The 15820-nt window shown below is 44.7% G+C and overlaps 2 protein-coding genes across 7 annotated transcripts in view; one reads left to right on the plus strand and one right to left on the minus strand.

The window, feature by feature from the left end:
* FAM184B (family with sequence similarity 184 member B) overlaps positions 1-4895 on the plus strand; it is an 88151-nt gene extending 83256 nt beyond the window's left edge. For 5 of the 6 annotated variants that reach the window (XM_045017302.1, XM_045017303.1, XM_045017305.1 and 2 more), the window contains 4 exons: positions 1383-1500; positions 2062-2166; positions 3265-3467; positions 3876-4895. In XM_045017302.1, coding sequence (XP_044873237.1) covers positions 1383-1500; positions 2062-2166; positions 3265-3467; positions 3876-3966 — 517 coding nt within the window. In that variant the 3' untranslated portion in view covers positions 3967-4895. The remainder of the gene's footprint in view (positions 1-1382; positions 1501-2061; positions 2167-3264; positions 3468-3875) is intronic. The other variant, XM_045017304.1, reaches the window with a different exon arrangement.
* A 3656-nt stretch (positions 4896-8551) lies between these two features.
* MED28 (mediator complex subunit 28) lies at positions 8552-15363 on the minus strand. The gene is made up of 4 exons (XM_045019578.1): positions 15166-15363; positions 14224-14290; positions 12292-12404; positions 8552-11507 (listed from the first exon to the last, which is right to left on the minus strand). Exons 1-4 carry the CDS (start codon positions 15325-15327, stop codon positions 11310-11312), a joined length of 540 nt encoding a protein of 179 aa, XP_044875513.1. The 5' UTR covers positions 15328-15363; the 3' UTR covers positions 8552-11309.
* Between the last annotated feature and the right edge of the window lie 457 nt (positions 15364-15820).

The following is a 15820-nucleotide window of genomic DNA, read 5'->3' on the forward strand; positions in this document are numbered from 1 at the left end:
TTCTCGAGGGGCGGTCGGGATGGGGGACAGGGTGGGGGTTGGGTAGGCATGGGAGTCCCGGGGGTCTGTCAGGGTGGTGGTGGATGGGGTTGGGGCAGTCAGGGGACAGGGAGCAGGGTGAGTTGGGTAGGGGGTGGGGTCCTGGGGGGCAGTTAGGGTGGGGATCTTGGGAGGGGGTGGCCAGGAGGCAAGGAGCGGGGGTGTTGATGGGTTGTGGGTTCTGAGGGGGGCAGTCGGGGGCAGGACATGGGTTGGGGTCAGATGGCGGGGGGAATAGGCTGTTTTGGAAGGCACGTAGGGTTTGTACTCACCGGGCGGTTCCCTACCGGTTCTTCGGCGGCACGTCGGCGGTGGGTCCTTCAGTGCCGAAGATCCGGAGCAAGTGAAGGACTCGCTGCCGAAAAACTGGTAGGGGACCGGTTCCTAAGATTTTTGCAGTTCATCACTGCTTAAACCCACAACAGCCAGTGAAACTCAATCCCCAACAAAACTCCCCACCCCCAGACACAAACTGACTCCATCACACCGCTCCCTCTGCTAAAGCCTGAATAAAGTGAGGCACCTTTCACCATGCCCTGAAGGTCAGCAGCTCTGGGCTGTTTCAGACAATGTGAAGAATTGGTTCCAAAGCTCAGGGTCCCTCACAAAGAACCATCTGCTCCCAGCCCTCTCCCTTTTAAATCAAGTGCCTCCACCAATTAGGATGACCAGACAGCAAATGTGAAAAATCGGGACGGGGATGGGGGGTAACAGGAGCCTATATAAGGAAAAACCCAAAAATCGGGACTGTCCCTATAAAATTGGGACATCTGATCACCCTACCACCAATCACAGCTGTGGTAGCATGGCACTTGGAGAGGGGCAGTCCAAGCCATTGATTCTGTTTTATCTGGGTGCTGAGGTATCCAACTCCAGCTGGAGAGGCTAGAGGCTTCCTTTCTCTTGACAATTCCCAGCTAAAACAAAAGAATAAATAAAATACATTCTCTATAGTATATTGCTTACTATTACCACTTGTAGCTTATATGAATTTAGGCCCAAATCCTGCCTGGGGAGTGGATACCACAGACCCCTGTTCGTTCCTGTGCAGAGTCCTACTGACAACATGAGCTGGATACACCTAGTGTTCACGGTTGACTTCAGCTGAACTTTGCCCAGGAGCGGACAGGGGGCACATTTGTGTTTCATGTGTGCTTTCTTCACCACATCCCTCTTTTTAAAAAAATACAGTTTTGTCAGGGGAGCCCTGAATATTTTCCTGGATTTCAGGGACGGGGCTTATGATGGGTCAAAGAGAGAGAAACCTGGTCTAAACTCTTAGGCCTTGAAAGAGATTGTTTCCTGATCTGGATTAAAGTGTTTGCATTTTTTACTTGACACAGACTTAAAGAATTAGAAGAGAAACCAAGAAAACGCGAGTCCAGGCCAGAAGATATGCATCTTATAGGCTGCTTGCAAAGTAAATTAAGTGAGAGAGAAGAAATTATCAAACAACTGACGGTGAGCGTTCCTTAGTGGACATATACTGTATGATGTGTGTGCTGTCACTGAAGTCAATGGCAAAACTTCCATTGATTGCTATGGTACAGGATCAAGCTCTTAATTAATCCAACTGGTATACCAGCAGAGTATTAATGATAAACCTAGGGTGTCAGGCTCATACACTAGTCTAAGTACACTCCTGCCCCTTTCCATAGCAGCTTTTCAGTGGAATGAGGCCACTTACTTGACTCGCCAAGACTGAGACATTCATTAGAAGTAACAAGAGATGGGAAAACATTCCATTTCCTAAATGTAAACCCCCATGCTGTTAACATGTGACAGTGAATCTGCTTTAAAGTATTGCAAAAAGCCTTTCCATCTTTTAATAGAGTCTTTTCAATTGCCAAGGCCCAGGGCTTAGGTCCAGTTCATAATTAACAATTTCAGATTATACTGAAAGGCCCCATCTGCTAGTCATTTCACACAACTCGTCAGGTTCTTGCTCGCTTACTGCTCTGGGCCATTCCGAACAGAGTGTGCTTACAGACCAAGGACACACATGGTTTTATTTCCCTTCAGGAGGGAAGAAAATTTCAGCATTTGCTTTTACCCAGCACTGAATCTCACCGGAATAGATCCTTTTCCTTCAACCCTAATCCTGGATGCTTAACTCCTTCCATGAAGGTAAGACAAACAGTTCAAGTACAATAGCAAATCATGTTGTGTTGTTAGTATTTGAACACTTACAGGTGCTCAGATTCCCTGGGGAGGAACGTACAATAAGTAGATGGATAGAGATTAATTTTTATTCTTCAGTACTTCAGCTAGTTCATTCCTAATATTTCAGACACTAAACTGCTGCTTTTCAGTAGAAATATAATATGCCATAATGTAAACTAACCTAGAACCAGGTGATGAAGATCATGTAAATTAAAATAAGTATTCATGTAGATGTGAGACAGTCTGCTTAGAGATAAGAGCTGGATCATGTGCTGGGATAAGGGCTATTTCTTGCACATCCCTATGAACTGGCCACTCTCCCCCACTTAGAGTGAACAAGTAGGTTAGCCGCTGAATCAATGGCTGTGCAGAATCTGCTCTTCCCTGCTCAGCCTTCACCAACTCTTCCATACAGTACCCACTCTACTGACGTTTTGGTGGAGGAGAAAGGGAGGCCCAGTGGCAAAGGACACTAACTCAACACGCTGTTCAATCTAAGGGTCTGTATGGCAGCTACTGTAGCTCTGGAGCAGGAGTGACTGCACATGTGCAGCAGCAGTATAGCCAATACGGAAGGATTGCCACCAGTGGCTGTAGTGAAAACAAGTGTATGTCAATGTCAAACAGTGAGTGTACTTGTTGTTAAAGCCACTTACCCCCACCTCCCCACCAGAACTAGTGTCAACAGATCTGGGGATCTATGTGAAGCTAGCAAGGTTGTGGCACTCTAGCAATTTTAAAATCAAGTGACCCAACTGCTTGGGGTGGACACCACTGATCCCTGGGCCCCTGCAGCCTGTTCTAACTGAGCCTCCAGGAGAGGTTTTAATTTAAATGTTATAGCCAGAGTTTTCAAAAGTAGCTAATAATTTGGGTAGCCTTCATTTTTGGGTGCCCAATATGAGACACCCAGATTACCCGCAATAATCACTGAAATCCATGGAATTGGCCCAGGGATGAATTTGGCCCATACTGTTTTGAAATGAGCATATGTGGTGTTTATAGTACCAGCCGTGTGTAAGAATGTGTGCGTAATATACATTTCTGTTCCCACAATAAAAGCAGAAGAAACTGAACGAGCTGCCAAGCCGTGTTGTCAGTGTTCCGAATTTAGCCTCCTACGCAAAGAACTTTTTGAGCTGTGACTTGAGATCAAAGAGAAATGCCCCTCCAATAACGAAATCAACAAGCTTAGACCAGAGTGCTGGCTGCATCAGGGCCAGCTATCAGTCAGCACAGTCCTCAGACAGTAACCACGCCACAAGGTAAATGTGCACTTTGTAGAAACTTGGTTATGAATTAATTAGTATTTAGCATTTTTCAAGCACCAAGACAGTGCTAGGTACCTTTAAAAAATAATAATAAAAAAAAAGCTACAGGTCCACATGCTCCAAAATGCTGCACACAGAGCTCACTGCAGGATCTGGACCATTGTCTCTGCCTGGAAGAGCTTGCAATTGAAACTCAACATGGCACAAGTGATACTGGCGAGGCTTGCATCTGGCCTCTTCCAGCTCACATGGGCCTAGCTCCATCCATTCCATGGTGTCTAGTAGTTCAAGTATTTTTGGTTATTTCCAGAAGAATATGAGCAACAAAGTAGTTCTTCAAAAAGAAAAATTCTGAGTTTTACTAAACACTCAAGTAATGGTAGTATTTGTCTCTTTGCACAGGACACAAGGCAACGAAGCACCCATAACCAAAGATGACCAGAAACAAGACCCTCGGCATCAGGAATGGTTTACTAAATATTTTTCATTCTAAAACAAATTATTTCCAGAGTACCCAGAAAGATGACCTCAGATAATTTCTCACACTCATGTGAAATGTTTAATCAGGGTACTGACTGGGAAAAAAAAATTGAGCTGCACACAGTTGACTAGGAATCTAAGTGCTCTTGGCATCCAGGTACTATGGGATTAGAGGGTGGGTGCTTTAGAAATATATATGATTATTGTAAAAACGAAGGCAGGTTAGGTGAAAATTATGGGTATGTTGTCATCTCAATAGCCAGATGTTGCAAAGGAAGAGTCCTTCATATCAAGATAGGAACCGTTTCACAGTTATGCAGGCAGAGTGCTGAATTTGTTCCCCAGTGACTCCTGTCCGGCTCTCTTTTAAGAAAACACCTTAACTTTATTTTGTGCATGTTTTAACATAAATCATGTGATTTCATATTTATTACATCCCATGCTTTCTTTTCCCTTTTTTTGCTGTTTAATATTCAAATAAAATAAATGGAAGGGAATTACTTTTAGAGGGTGTTCGTTCAATCTGGTAGTTTTAAATTTGTTGTACAGTGTACATTGTACTGACAGACTGTCAGCAGGATGCTTTAGAATTATTAATATAATTAGAATTGGGAAGTATCCTTTTTGCAGTTGTATAGACAGCTCATTACAAGATACTATTCATGTCATTCTCATTAAACATATTTAAGGATCAGTCTGGGAAATTCAGGATAAAATTCAATTATGACTATTAATAAAATATTTGCTTACAGATCAAATTAATGTTTTACACTTTAATTCATTATGCAGAATTTTGACCCAGACTGTGTACAAGTCATAAAGTTTCAAGTTTATGAAAGACAGGTATTCAGTATATGCCATCCATGTGTCTCTTCAATATGTCTACCTCTGGTATGTAAGCACCAGGTACATCAATCCATTGGGAGGACCAAATCATCCACATCTTACACTGCTTTAAGTGGGTCATTCTTGATTCCAGTTGCTCATCATTCTGAGGGAAGATTTGCATAAAGAAATGTGCATTTTACAGTAAATCACCTCCCTGAAGCTGGCATAGCTGTGTCTCACCCTGATCTCGGACAGCAAGGAGGTCCACATCTTAGAGCCTACTACTGAAACACCAACCAGCCTCCAGGCCTTCTGCTCTGTTAGCCTTTTGTTCTTTGGAAACAAGTAGTTTGGTTCCAAAAGAGACTCAAGACAATTTAGTTTCAGGACAGAATATTTGATAACAAAAGGAGGAAATTACAGAAGAGCTATTTACTCTGTTCTGTGTTTGTACAACAGCTAGTACCCTAGGGTCCGGGTCCATGACTAGGGTTCCTTGACTATAACAACACTAATAAGAATCAAGTTAAGAAAATGGTGTGCAGGAAACAAGACTGAGAAGTATCTGTCTCTGACAGTGATAACTCAAATTATACCATTTTTCATGACTATGTTTCATATAGATTCTATTGTCCTATGACTGAACTGAAGGACTTAATAGGTGTGGTTCTGATCTAAGGAAAACATTAATTGTTCATAATGAATTATATAAATTTTGCTTGTTTATGGACTATATGCAAGATGTTATTCTTAGCTATCCATTTATTAATTCTAACCCCCTGCTAGGATGCAGGATTTGTTGTGTCTAAGCCATCCAGGACAGTTGAATATCCAGCCTCTTTTTGAAATCCTCCAGCGAAGGAAGGCCCACAACCTCCCTAGGCAGTCTGTTCTTTTTGTCCTACTGTTCTTACAGTTAGGAAGTTTTTTCCTGAGATTTAATCTAAAACTTCTATGCTGCAGTTTGAATCCTCTGCCTCCTGTCCTGGCCTCTGTAGCAAGAGAGAACAATGAGAGAACATACAAGGGGGCATAAATTATATGATTTAGGATGGCAATACAAAATGCAGTAGCCTGAAACCACAATTATATAATAATGAAAAAAGTGAAGTATATTAGAAGCCAGAGCAATTTACCCTTTCAAGGGATGTAGTTTAAACATGGTCATTAGGAAAGGTAAAAGGTAGGCTAGATTAGTGTGAATGATATTACATGTTTTATGGGATTGGATGTGGAATAAAGGGACTTTCATCTGTAGGTTGTAAATTTGAATCAATCCCAGGTTAATAGTGATGGAAATTTATTACATTAGGATGAAGACTGGGTGACCTATGTGAAATGAGTTGATGATCTTAGTCCAGGTCCTAGTGTGAAGTTGTCCATCACACAAAAATCACCACCACTAATGAGATTAACCGACAACTGTGTTGGCAGGGAGTTTGACTGATTAAGCCAGAGACTGAATGCTCCTCTCATGATTAGAGAGGATTCCTCCAAAACAGAAGAACGGCAGATTGCTGGAAAGATTTGTGAGAGAGCTAGTACTTACTCTGAATATATGGAGAATTTAGGTGTCCAGCATTAACAAATCAGCACCGAAGAGCACTTAATAAACAAACAAAACTAAAAACTAAAATGGAAGTGTAGAATGCAAATCTGTGAAGAATGCAAATCTGCACTAATCACAGAACTGGAAGGGACCTCAAGAGGTCATCTAGTCCAGTCCCCTGCACTCAAGGCAGGACTAAGTATTATCTAGACCATTCCTGACGCATGTTTGTCCAACCTGCTCTTAAAAATCCCCAATGATGGCGATTCCACAAGCTCCCTAGGCAATTTATTCCAGTGCTTAACCATCCTGACAGTTAGGAAGTTTTTCCTCATGTCCAACCTAAACCACCCTTGCTGCAATTTAAGCCCATTGTTTCTTGTCCTATCCTCAGAGGTTAAGAAGAACAATTTTTCTCCCTCCTCCTTGTAACAACCTTTTATGTTGTTACATGTCCCCTCTCAGTCTTCTCTTCTCCAGACTAAACAAACCCAATTTTTTCAATCTTCCCTCATAGGTCATGTTTTCTAGACCTTTAATCATTTTTGTTGCTCTTCTCTGGACTTTCTCCAACTTGTCCACATCTGAAATGTGGCGCCCAAAACTGGACACAATACTCCAGCTGAAGTTTAATCAGCACAGAGTAAAGCGGAAGAATTACTTCTCGTGTCTTGCTTACAATACTCCTGCTAATACATCCCAGAATTATGTTTGTTTTTTTGCAACAGTGTTACACTGTTGACTCATATTTAGCTTCTGATCAACTATGACCCCCAGATAATTGTGAATATTCTACGTTCATGTTATTCTGGGTAGCCAGGGCAGTGAGGCACCTTGCTACCAACTGCCTTGAATGTGAGCAAGCCTTGTCTCTGCCTGCCATGGGTCAGCTCCCCAACTCCACTGGCCACAGGCAACAGACACACTCCCCTCCCAGGATATTAGCCAGACTTGGGGAGGTGTGTGTGTGAGGTAATCTTTTTCTACTGGACCTAAAGACGACCACTGTATAAGCTTGAAAGCCTGTCTCTTTCACCAGTTGGTCCAATAAAAGACATTACCTCACCCACCTTGTTTCTCCATGCTCATATATTCATTCCAGCTATCACAAAGCAGAAATACCCAATTTTGAAAGGCCATAAAATGAAAAAAACAATTTACATTTCCATAACATGCGAGTTAATTGTTGAACTGGTTACATTAATACTCTAACCCAGGGGTGGGCAAACTACAGCCTGTGGGCCGTTTTAGGCCCGTCAGCCATTTTAATCTGGCTCTCGGGCTCCCGCTGGGGAGCGGGGTCTGGGTCCCCGCTCTAGCAGGGGCAGGGGCTGCTCCATGCAGCATCCAGAAGCAGCAGCATGGCCCCCCTACACCTCCGATGCATAGGGGCAGCTTGGGGCTCCCCTCTGCATAGTGCCCCCGCCCCAAGAACCACAGCTAATGGGAGCTGCAGGAATGGTGCCTGTGGATGGGACAGCACGCAGAGCTGCCTTACTGTGCTTCTGCCTAGGAGCCGGAGAAGGGATATGCCGCTGATCCCGGGAGCCGCTTGAGGTAAGCACTGCCCGGAGCCTGCACCTGAACCTCTCCCCATGCCCCAAACCCTGACCCCAGCCCTGATCCTCCTCCTGCCCTCCAAACCCCTCGATCCCAGCCCAGAGCACCATCCTGCACCTCAAACCCCTCATCCCCTGCCCCCCCCAGCCCACATCCTCAGTCAGAGCCTGCACCCCATCCCTCCACCCCTTGAACTCATTTCTGGCCCCACCCTGGAGCCCACACTCCCTCCCGCAACCCAATACCAATTTCATGAGCATTCATGCCCCGCAATACAATTTCTATTCCCAGATGTGGCCCTTGAGCCAAAAAGTTTGCCCACCCCTGCTCTAACCCTACAGCAGTCTCCACTATGAGTTACTCATACTCTAGCCACCAATCACCTGGCTGCTTTAGTATACTCAAAGCTATGACTTATTAGGATTCTACATCAACTTTTGCTGGAAACAGACAGTCTACTGCTCTGTCTGGAAAGATTTTTTAAATTTCTACATTTTTTCACCTCATCCATGTACCATCTGGCTTCAATAAAGTAGGTTTTTGCACCCTCACATCATACACTTTATACATAACTTCAAGATTTGCTGAGGTCTGTTAATCAGTGTATTTGAAACTTCTCACCTTCCAAATCCTTCTTTATAACATCATAGATCAGGCCAAGTTGTACTTCAATTAGTTTAATCAAATTGGTAGTATACATATGAGATCCTACAATTATTTTCCTTCTGGTACAGTGGTCCCATTTTTACAAGGTTGCCTTTGCAGACAGATAATCCCATAGTGCTCTCTATTCTTGATTTAAAGGGTGACATGAAAAGCCGGTGGAGAAGTACTGCCTGATTGTGTACTATTGGCTAATTAGCTGAGACATCGTAAGTATCCCCCTTCCTAGTTTAGTGTGTAATTTGTGGTGCCAATATTACCAAATATTTTAAATTTCTGGCTATCCAATATTCAGAAGCCATAGCAACCGTCTTTCATAAGATGACAGTCTATTAAAGTTAGTTAAAGTTAATACATAGCTCATATGGTGCTCTCCTTCAGTAGAGCTCAAAGTGCTTTACAAAGGTGGTCAGCATTATCCCCATTTTACTGAGGGGGAAATTACCGAACTTCAGGGTTTTCTAAAGGAAAATGTAGACTAGGCCTCTCAACATGGCAGAGTGGGAGAGCAACAGTAGCAAACAAATCTGCCAGAAACATTGAGTGAATTTTAGACAACTACATGTAACTCCAGTCCCTCCCCCGAACATCCGTGTAATATCTAGAAGGCTTAGTTTTCCACAAGAAACCCTTTAGAAAATCTATAAACAGTGCAAAAAGCTTTTTCTGTCTAGTATGAGAGACATTTAGTACAGCACCCAAGAGTAGACTGACCACCTGTGACAAAAAATGATTGCAATACCAGATCATGTGGCAAAAGCTTGCTCTCATTTAAAAACATACAGCAGAGGTCTCTCCCCCAAAGCCACAGTCTTGGCAGCATATGCTGCTGCCCAATGCTGTAAGGCCATATTTTTGGGTTTTAATAAGCCAACTATTTTTTGTACTTACAATACATAGCTACTAGTATTATGAGTAGAGCAACATATGATAGTTGAGTAGGTGGGAACTGGGTGGAGGGTTTGGGACTGAAGAATCAATATTTTAGGACGATTCTGCTAAAATGATCAGCAATGAAAGAGATACTTGTTAATAAATTGGAGCAATAGTGCATGTACTGAGAGATCTAAGAGCAAAATGAGCTTTTTAAGGTGAAAAAATCTTTTAAAAATCTGAGTCCAATGGACAAGTAGAAGCCTTATGAGGAATAGCAGTAAAACCACTCATACATCCCACAAAGGACAGACATTATTTACTTAGATTTTTATCAGTCATTTTCAGGTAGATGAAAGCCTTTTTCCACTCGGAGATCCCTCTCTCATTTCACAGGGACAGACAAAAATGGACATAGTAGTTAAGTGTGATGTACATGCCTAGACAGACTAGGTTGAGTTAATTTAAAAAGCAACCATCATGTAACTCAGTCCTGTACTTGCAGCAATCAACGGGAGTTTGTTACTGACTTACTTTGTGGCAGCCTGCCCATTCCTTGTGTGAAAATAGGTAGCAGTCCCTACAGGAAAATGGGAAACTTCAAATACTGTCCAAGTAAATCAGATGGGTTCCTTAAGTCAGTGGTTCGAAGAGAGGACTTGAAAGAACATTTAGCTCCAGAAGTTGGGAGTTATTTCTCCTGCGTTGCAGCTTCTCTCCACTTATGGCACAGTGAAGTTAATTTAAACCTACTCTCTAAAGGGAAGGGAGTTTGAGTTTACATTCTCTCCTGCAGCAATGCTCTGAGAGCACAATGGCAAGCACAGAGCAGACAAGATGTCTGGTTCTCTCACAATGTCTCAGCTAATTAGCCAATAGTACACAATCAGGCAGTACTTCTCCACCGGCTTTTCATGTCAGCTGCAGCAGCCTGAAACTGATAACACTCAATTTCTAGCTACTTCAGCTAAATCTGCTTTGATGAGGAAAGCCAACAACATTCTCCCAGGGTGCCAAACCTTTAAACTGAGTGGGTATAGTTTCAGGAGGAAAAGAAGGCACCATACATTTGTAGAAACAGGCCATGGGAAGGGTAGAAAATGCCAGGCATTATGCTTAGATGGAGGATGACTGGGAAATATTAACCACATCTCTATCCCTTTCCAACAGGAAGCTCTCCTACAAGTTTTTAAAAGCATCAGATGCCAGAACATTTTCCCAATAGCACCAACATCCCATAGCTCCTTCTGGCCATGTCTACACTAGGAAAAGAGATGTATTTTTTAAACACATTTAAAATACATTCTCCCCCCTCCATCCCAAGCGAAGGCAAGTGCGTATGCCATAGATAGCAGTAGAGCTCAACAGAAAATCCTTGCTTTGAGTTATTTGACCAATCAGTCTCAGCAATAAAAAGTCTGCACTATTTCTCCAGAATCATAGGATGCTACATGATTAGAAACACTCACAATGAAAACTGTATATAAGGCTACACTTGAGATGAACAAATAAACTCTGCAAGTACTTGTGTCTCATTAGTGCCTTAACTGGACTATAGCTGCATTAAGACTGCTCTGTCAGTTTCCCAAGTAATAGGAGGGGTTTTTAGCATATTCTATGCAAGTATATTCTGACTACAATACAAGACATACATGAGCATTTGTTCAGTTTGAATGTAAAAACAATCCATACTTTGATAAAAATTAAAAAACTACAGATTCTGCCCCATTTATTTTATGCTTAGTTGTGTCCCACTGTCGTAGTATAAAACACTATTTTTGTATTACAAATTACATCACATATTATACAAGGTAGAAAGATCAATATTACATTTCACTTTAAGTTAAAATACTAAAAGATCTAAATTCAAATATCTTTCTTAATCATGTTTGCTTCATGGGTGCAGGAATATTTGCAGAAGCCTGTTCTAGATAAGCTAATGGTCCTTGAGGCATTTCTGCAGGTTTTTTGTGTTGTACATTCATGTCTTCTAGAACCTGCTGCCAGTGACGCAGTTTACCCAAATGCTTCTGAATTAGTGCTTCTTTCCTCTGCAATTCATTTTTCAATTCTGAAACATCCTGCAGTTGATAGACATCTTGAATTAGTAAATGACTTATTTTCACTGTAAAAAGATTACACTGTAAACTAATTTTAACTATTACAGTGCCTATGAAACAACGGACAATTCTCAGAGTGAAAACATCTTACTATGAGAAGTGGCTGAACTGGAGATAGAATAATTTGGCTACTCCCTTCCATGATATACATTCTAGTCGAACATACCAGGTCTCTGTTTCAATGCCCCTCATGTAATTCAGAAAAGTTTGCCCTCTGCACATCCAACTTTGACTAACTGGTCTGTTCCCTCAAAGGAGCATATCTATATCCAAATTTTCTTACGTGCTGTAAAGAGCTACTGAGAGTGATCCAGGTGAGCTCTACAAACTTAGTGACAGGACAATAAGCTAAATAAACTCAACCATTGTTTGTTCTGTACTGCATTGCACCTATTTGTACCTTTAGATCCTAGGATCTTCAGGAAAGAGACCCGCTTGTTTGCGCCTCACACTTGTAGTAAAACGCTACACACATTTATGTAACTATATAAATAATAATGGTAGGACAGTTAGGAAAACTAGCATAAATGGGAATAATTTTAAAAATCCACTCTGCTTGCAGATGGAAAAAGAAGAGAAATGTTCCACTGAACAAAAACTACATTTCTTGATCAAATATGGTACTTGTCTCAGATTCTCTGTAGTATCATGGAACAAAAGAAATACATCCTTAGTCTTAAAGGAAAGGAACAAATTAAAGTTGTCACAGGTAAAGTAAGTAGATAAAAAGATGATAATCTCCTACCTCTTTAATAACTAGCTCTGGTTTCTGGACAGACAGATGTAATCTTTTTTGTAGGAAAAAACATTCAGTTTGTCTCGCAACATCCAGAAATTTCTGGATACATTGATCAACACCTAAAATACAGAAATATAACAAGATTTGAAAGATAAAGCAATCAAAGACCAGATTAGTTTAACAACATCCACAGAAGGAAATCAGTTAATGTACATTAGCCTCTTAGTCTACGTAGCCAAGTGTTCAATATTTAAAAATTAATCTACAGCTTTTTCCAGAAGACATTTGAGAAAGTAAATCCAAAAATTTGATTGTACACTTCTGTATTTTTAGTGGCCTGTATTTCTAAAATCTGAAGTCCCTAAATAATGGAAAGTAAATTGACTGAACATATCTATAGACTATCCCCCCCACAGACTTTTACTTCTGCAAGTTCTAAATGGCATGCCTCTTTTAGAATAGTAACCATGTTAAAATCAATTTTCTGTAAGATGTGGAAAAGAATATGGTCACTTCCAGTTTCACCGCAAAAGATTAATTAAAATTTCTCTAATGAAAAAGGGACTCAAAACCCAAGTATACAAATAAACACAAAGTCACTTCTGTGGGTCTTGAATGCAAATACACCTCTACCTCAATATAACACTGTCCTTGGGAGCCAAAAAATCTTACCGTGTTATAGGTGAAACCGTGTTATATTGAACTTGCTTTGATCCACCGGAGTGCACAGCCCTGCCCCCCCGGAGCACTGCTTTACCGCGTTATATCCAATTTGTGTTATACCGAGGTAGCGGTGTACATTAAGTAACATTTCAGTGTATTCCCTGTGCATATTTATTAATGACTCTTATAAAATTTATTTAGTTATCCTGTGCAACAGTTTCTTCATTCCAGCATAGTCCAAAAGCAGCGTTCCCTCTAATTTTTCCCACTCACGTGCGGAATGAATTTTGTTATGTGCACCAATATGGAGGTGTCGTGTTGCACAAACGTGACACATCACCTCCATATTAGTGCACAGAACAAAATTAATGTGGCACGTTCAGAGTGTGCGAGGGTGAGGGCTCTGGGGTGGGGCCAGGGATGAGGGGCTCAGGCATAGGGTTGGGGCAGTGATGAGCTGCGAAAATCTTAGGAACCGGTTCCTTACCGGTTCTTCGGCAGCGAGTCCTTCACTCGCTCCGGGTCTTCGGCGGCACGTCAGTGGCGGGTCCTTCAGTGCTGCTGAAGACCCGGAGCGAGTGAAGGACCCATCACCAAAGTGCCGCTGAAGAACCGGTAGGGAACCGCCTGGTGAGTACAAGCCCCACGTGCCTCCCAAAACAGCCTATTTCCCCCATCCAACCCCCACCCACGTCCTGCCCCCAACTGCCCCCCTCAGAACCCGTAACCCATCAACACCCCCCGCTCCTTGCCTCCTGGCCACCCCCACTCTACTTGTTAACACTGGTTCAGCTCCATTGGGGTTAGCCAGATTTGGATCTCTACTATAGACAACACTTCGGTTGCTGATACCATGTTAAGCACCTTGGACAGATTTTCAGAAGTGCCTAGGTGCCTCATTCTGAGAGTTACGTGTTTTTGAAAATCCCACTAGGCACATGAGTGCCTAAAATACCTTTAAAAAGGCCGATCTTAATAGGGTTAGATGGCACAGTATTTAGAACAGTGGTGGCAGACACTGAGCTCTCTCCACTACTGCTTCCAAATTAGCATAGACCAGTGAAGCTCAAAAGAGATTAACAGTGGCAAAAAAATTTTTTATAGATTCCCTAGTGTAGGTAGGCCCTATAGATGCACAGGTTCCTGAGATTATGTGTAATAAATTAAAAGGTTTATACACTTTAAAAAATAGTACAGATAACTTAACAGTATCTTTTTAAAAACCCAGTATGTCAACCCTGTTATAGTATTTTGGTTTGGCTGGCAGGCTCTTACCAGTTCTAATTTCTTCCTGATCTGTGCCATTCACATAATCCTGACTCACAAGTGAAGCAAAGCAAGCCTAGATGATTGGGAAGACAGAGATACTTGTTTTAAAGGAGAAACCGGGCACCTTATGCACATGTCATGCAAAGGACAGACAGACAGACACCACTCGTCAACAGCCCTTGCGAATGGCAAGAGTAGACCAGGGAGGCAGAAAGTAAGCGCACAACACTTCATGCAAATTCATTCCCACCAAACTCCTCAGCCCTGTATGGCACCCCCAGCCCCTCCGCCTCTCCCACCCCCTCCGGGTCCCGAACCTCCCCCAGCCCCTCTGCCTCTCCCACCCCCTCCGGGTCCCGAACCTCCCCCAACCCCTCCGGGCCCTGAACCTCCCCCAGCCCCTCCGCCTCTCCCACCCCCTGCGGGTCCCGAACCTCCCCCAACCCCTCCGCCTCTCCCACCCCCTCCGGGTCCCGAACCTCCCCCAGCCCCTCCGCCTCTCCCACCCCCTCCGGGTCCCGAACCTCCCCCAACCCCTCCGCCTCTCCCACCCCCTCCGGTCCCGAACCTCCCCCAGCCCCTCCGCCTCTCCCACCCCCTCCGGGTCCCGAACCTCCCCCAACCCCTCCGCCTCTCCCACCCCCTCCGGGTCCCGAACCTCCCCCAACCCCTCCGCCTCTCCCACCCCCTCCGGGTCCCGAACCTCCCCCAGCCCCTCCGCCTCTCCCACCCCCTCCGGGTCCCGAACCTCCCCCACCCCCTCCGCCTCTCCCACCCCCTCCGGGTCCCGAACCTCCCCCAGCCCCTCCGCCTCTCCCACCCCCTCCGGGTCCCGAACCTCCCCCAGCCCCTCCGCCTCTCCCACCCCCTCCGGGTCCCGAGCCTCCCCCAACCCCTCCGCCTCTCCCGCCCCCCGAACCCCTCCAGGACCCTTAACCTCCCCCCCACCTCAAAGGACGCTTCTAGCTCGTCCACCAGCGTGCTGTTGGGGTTGCGCGGTCCCGCGGCGGCCGGGAGGAGCCCGGCCTGGCCGGGGCCGCCGGGAGGGAGCGGAGGGGGAGGCGCTCCCGGCGGCTGGTTAGTAAACATCCCGCTCAGAGCCGCCGCCATGACACGCCGCCCGAGATCGCACTGCGCCTGCGCGGGGGGGGAGCGCTGCAGCGGGGAGGCGGTGCCCGGGGCTCAGCGGAGGTGGGCGTGGCCTGCCCGGAAGCGGGGCCCTCGCGCGTCCCAGGAAGTGGCCCTGGAGCGCGGGGCGGCGGCGGCGGCAGCGGGGAGACGCTCTGACAAGGCCGGTGTCACTGCGTGGGGGTAGCCGCGCCCCCTCCCCACGTTACTGCTCCTCGGCCCGGGCCGGACGGCGGCAGCAGCTGGCCCAGGCCCCAGCCCAGACAGCGACGAAGAACAAGCCCTGAGCCTGCAGGCTCTGCCTCAGCGCGTCCCTTACAGGAGGCAGCCAGAGCTTCAGTACATCATAGGGTTGCCAATCCGCCAGGGATTAACCTTTAATTAAAGATGTCATGTGATGAAACCGCCAGGAACTTATCCAGCCAAAGCTGGCAACCCTATCACCTAAAACTTGTTTTAGGTGCAAGTTTTCCCA

The sequence above is a fragment of the Mauremys mutica genome, chromosome 5 (genome assembly GCF_020497125.1).
Source record: "Mauremys mutica isolate MM-2020 ecotype Southern chromosome 5, ASM2049712v1, whole genome shotgun sequence".
Classification (NCBI taxonomy): domain Eukaryota; kingdom Metazoa; phylum Chordata; order Testudines; family Geoemydidae; genus Mauremys; species Mauremys mutica.

What these genes read in the sequence shown, in the direction of transcription:
- MED28 (XM_045019578.1), bottom strand. Translation starts at nt 15,327, where the DNA reads ATGGCGGCGGCTCTGAGCGGGATGTTTACTAACCAGCCGCCGGGAGCG. An exon ending in TCAGGAAGAAATTAGAACTG is followed by an intron (nt 12,405 to 14,223) that starts GTAAGAGCCTGC and finishes TCTGTATTTTAG; the next exon opens with GTGTTGATCAATGTATCCAG. An exon ending in CAGAGCTAGTTATTAAAGAG is followed by an intron (nt 11,508 to 12,291) that starts GTAGGAGATTAT and finishes TATCAACTGCAG; the next exon opens with GATGTTTCAGAATTGAAAAA.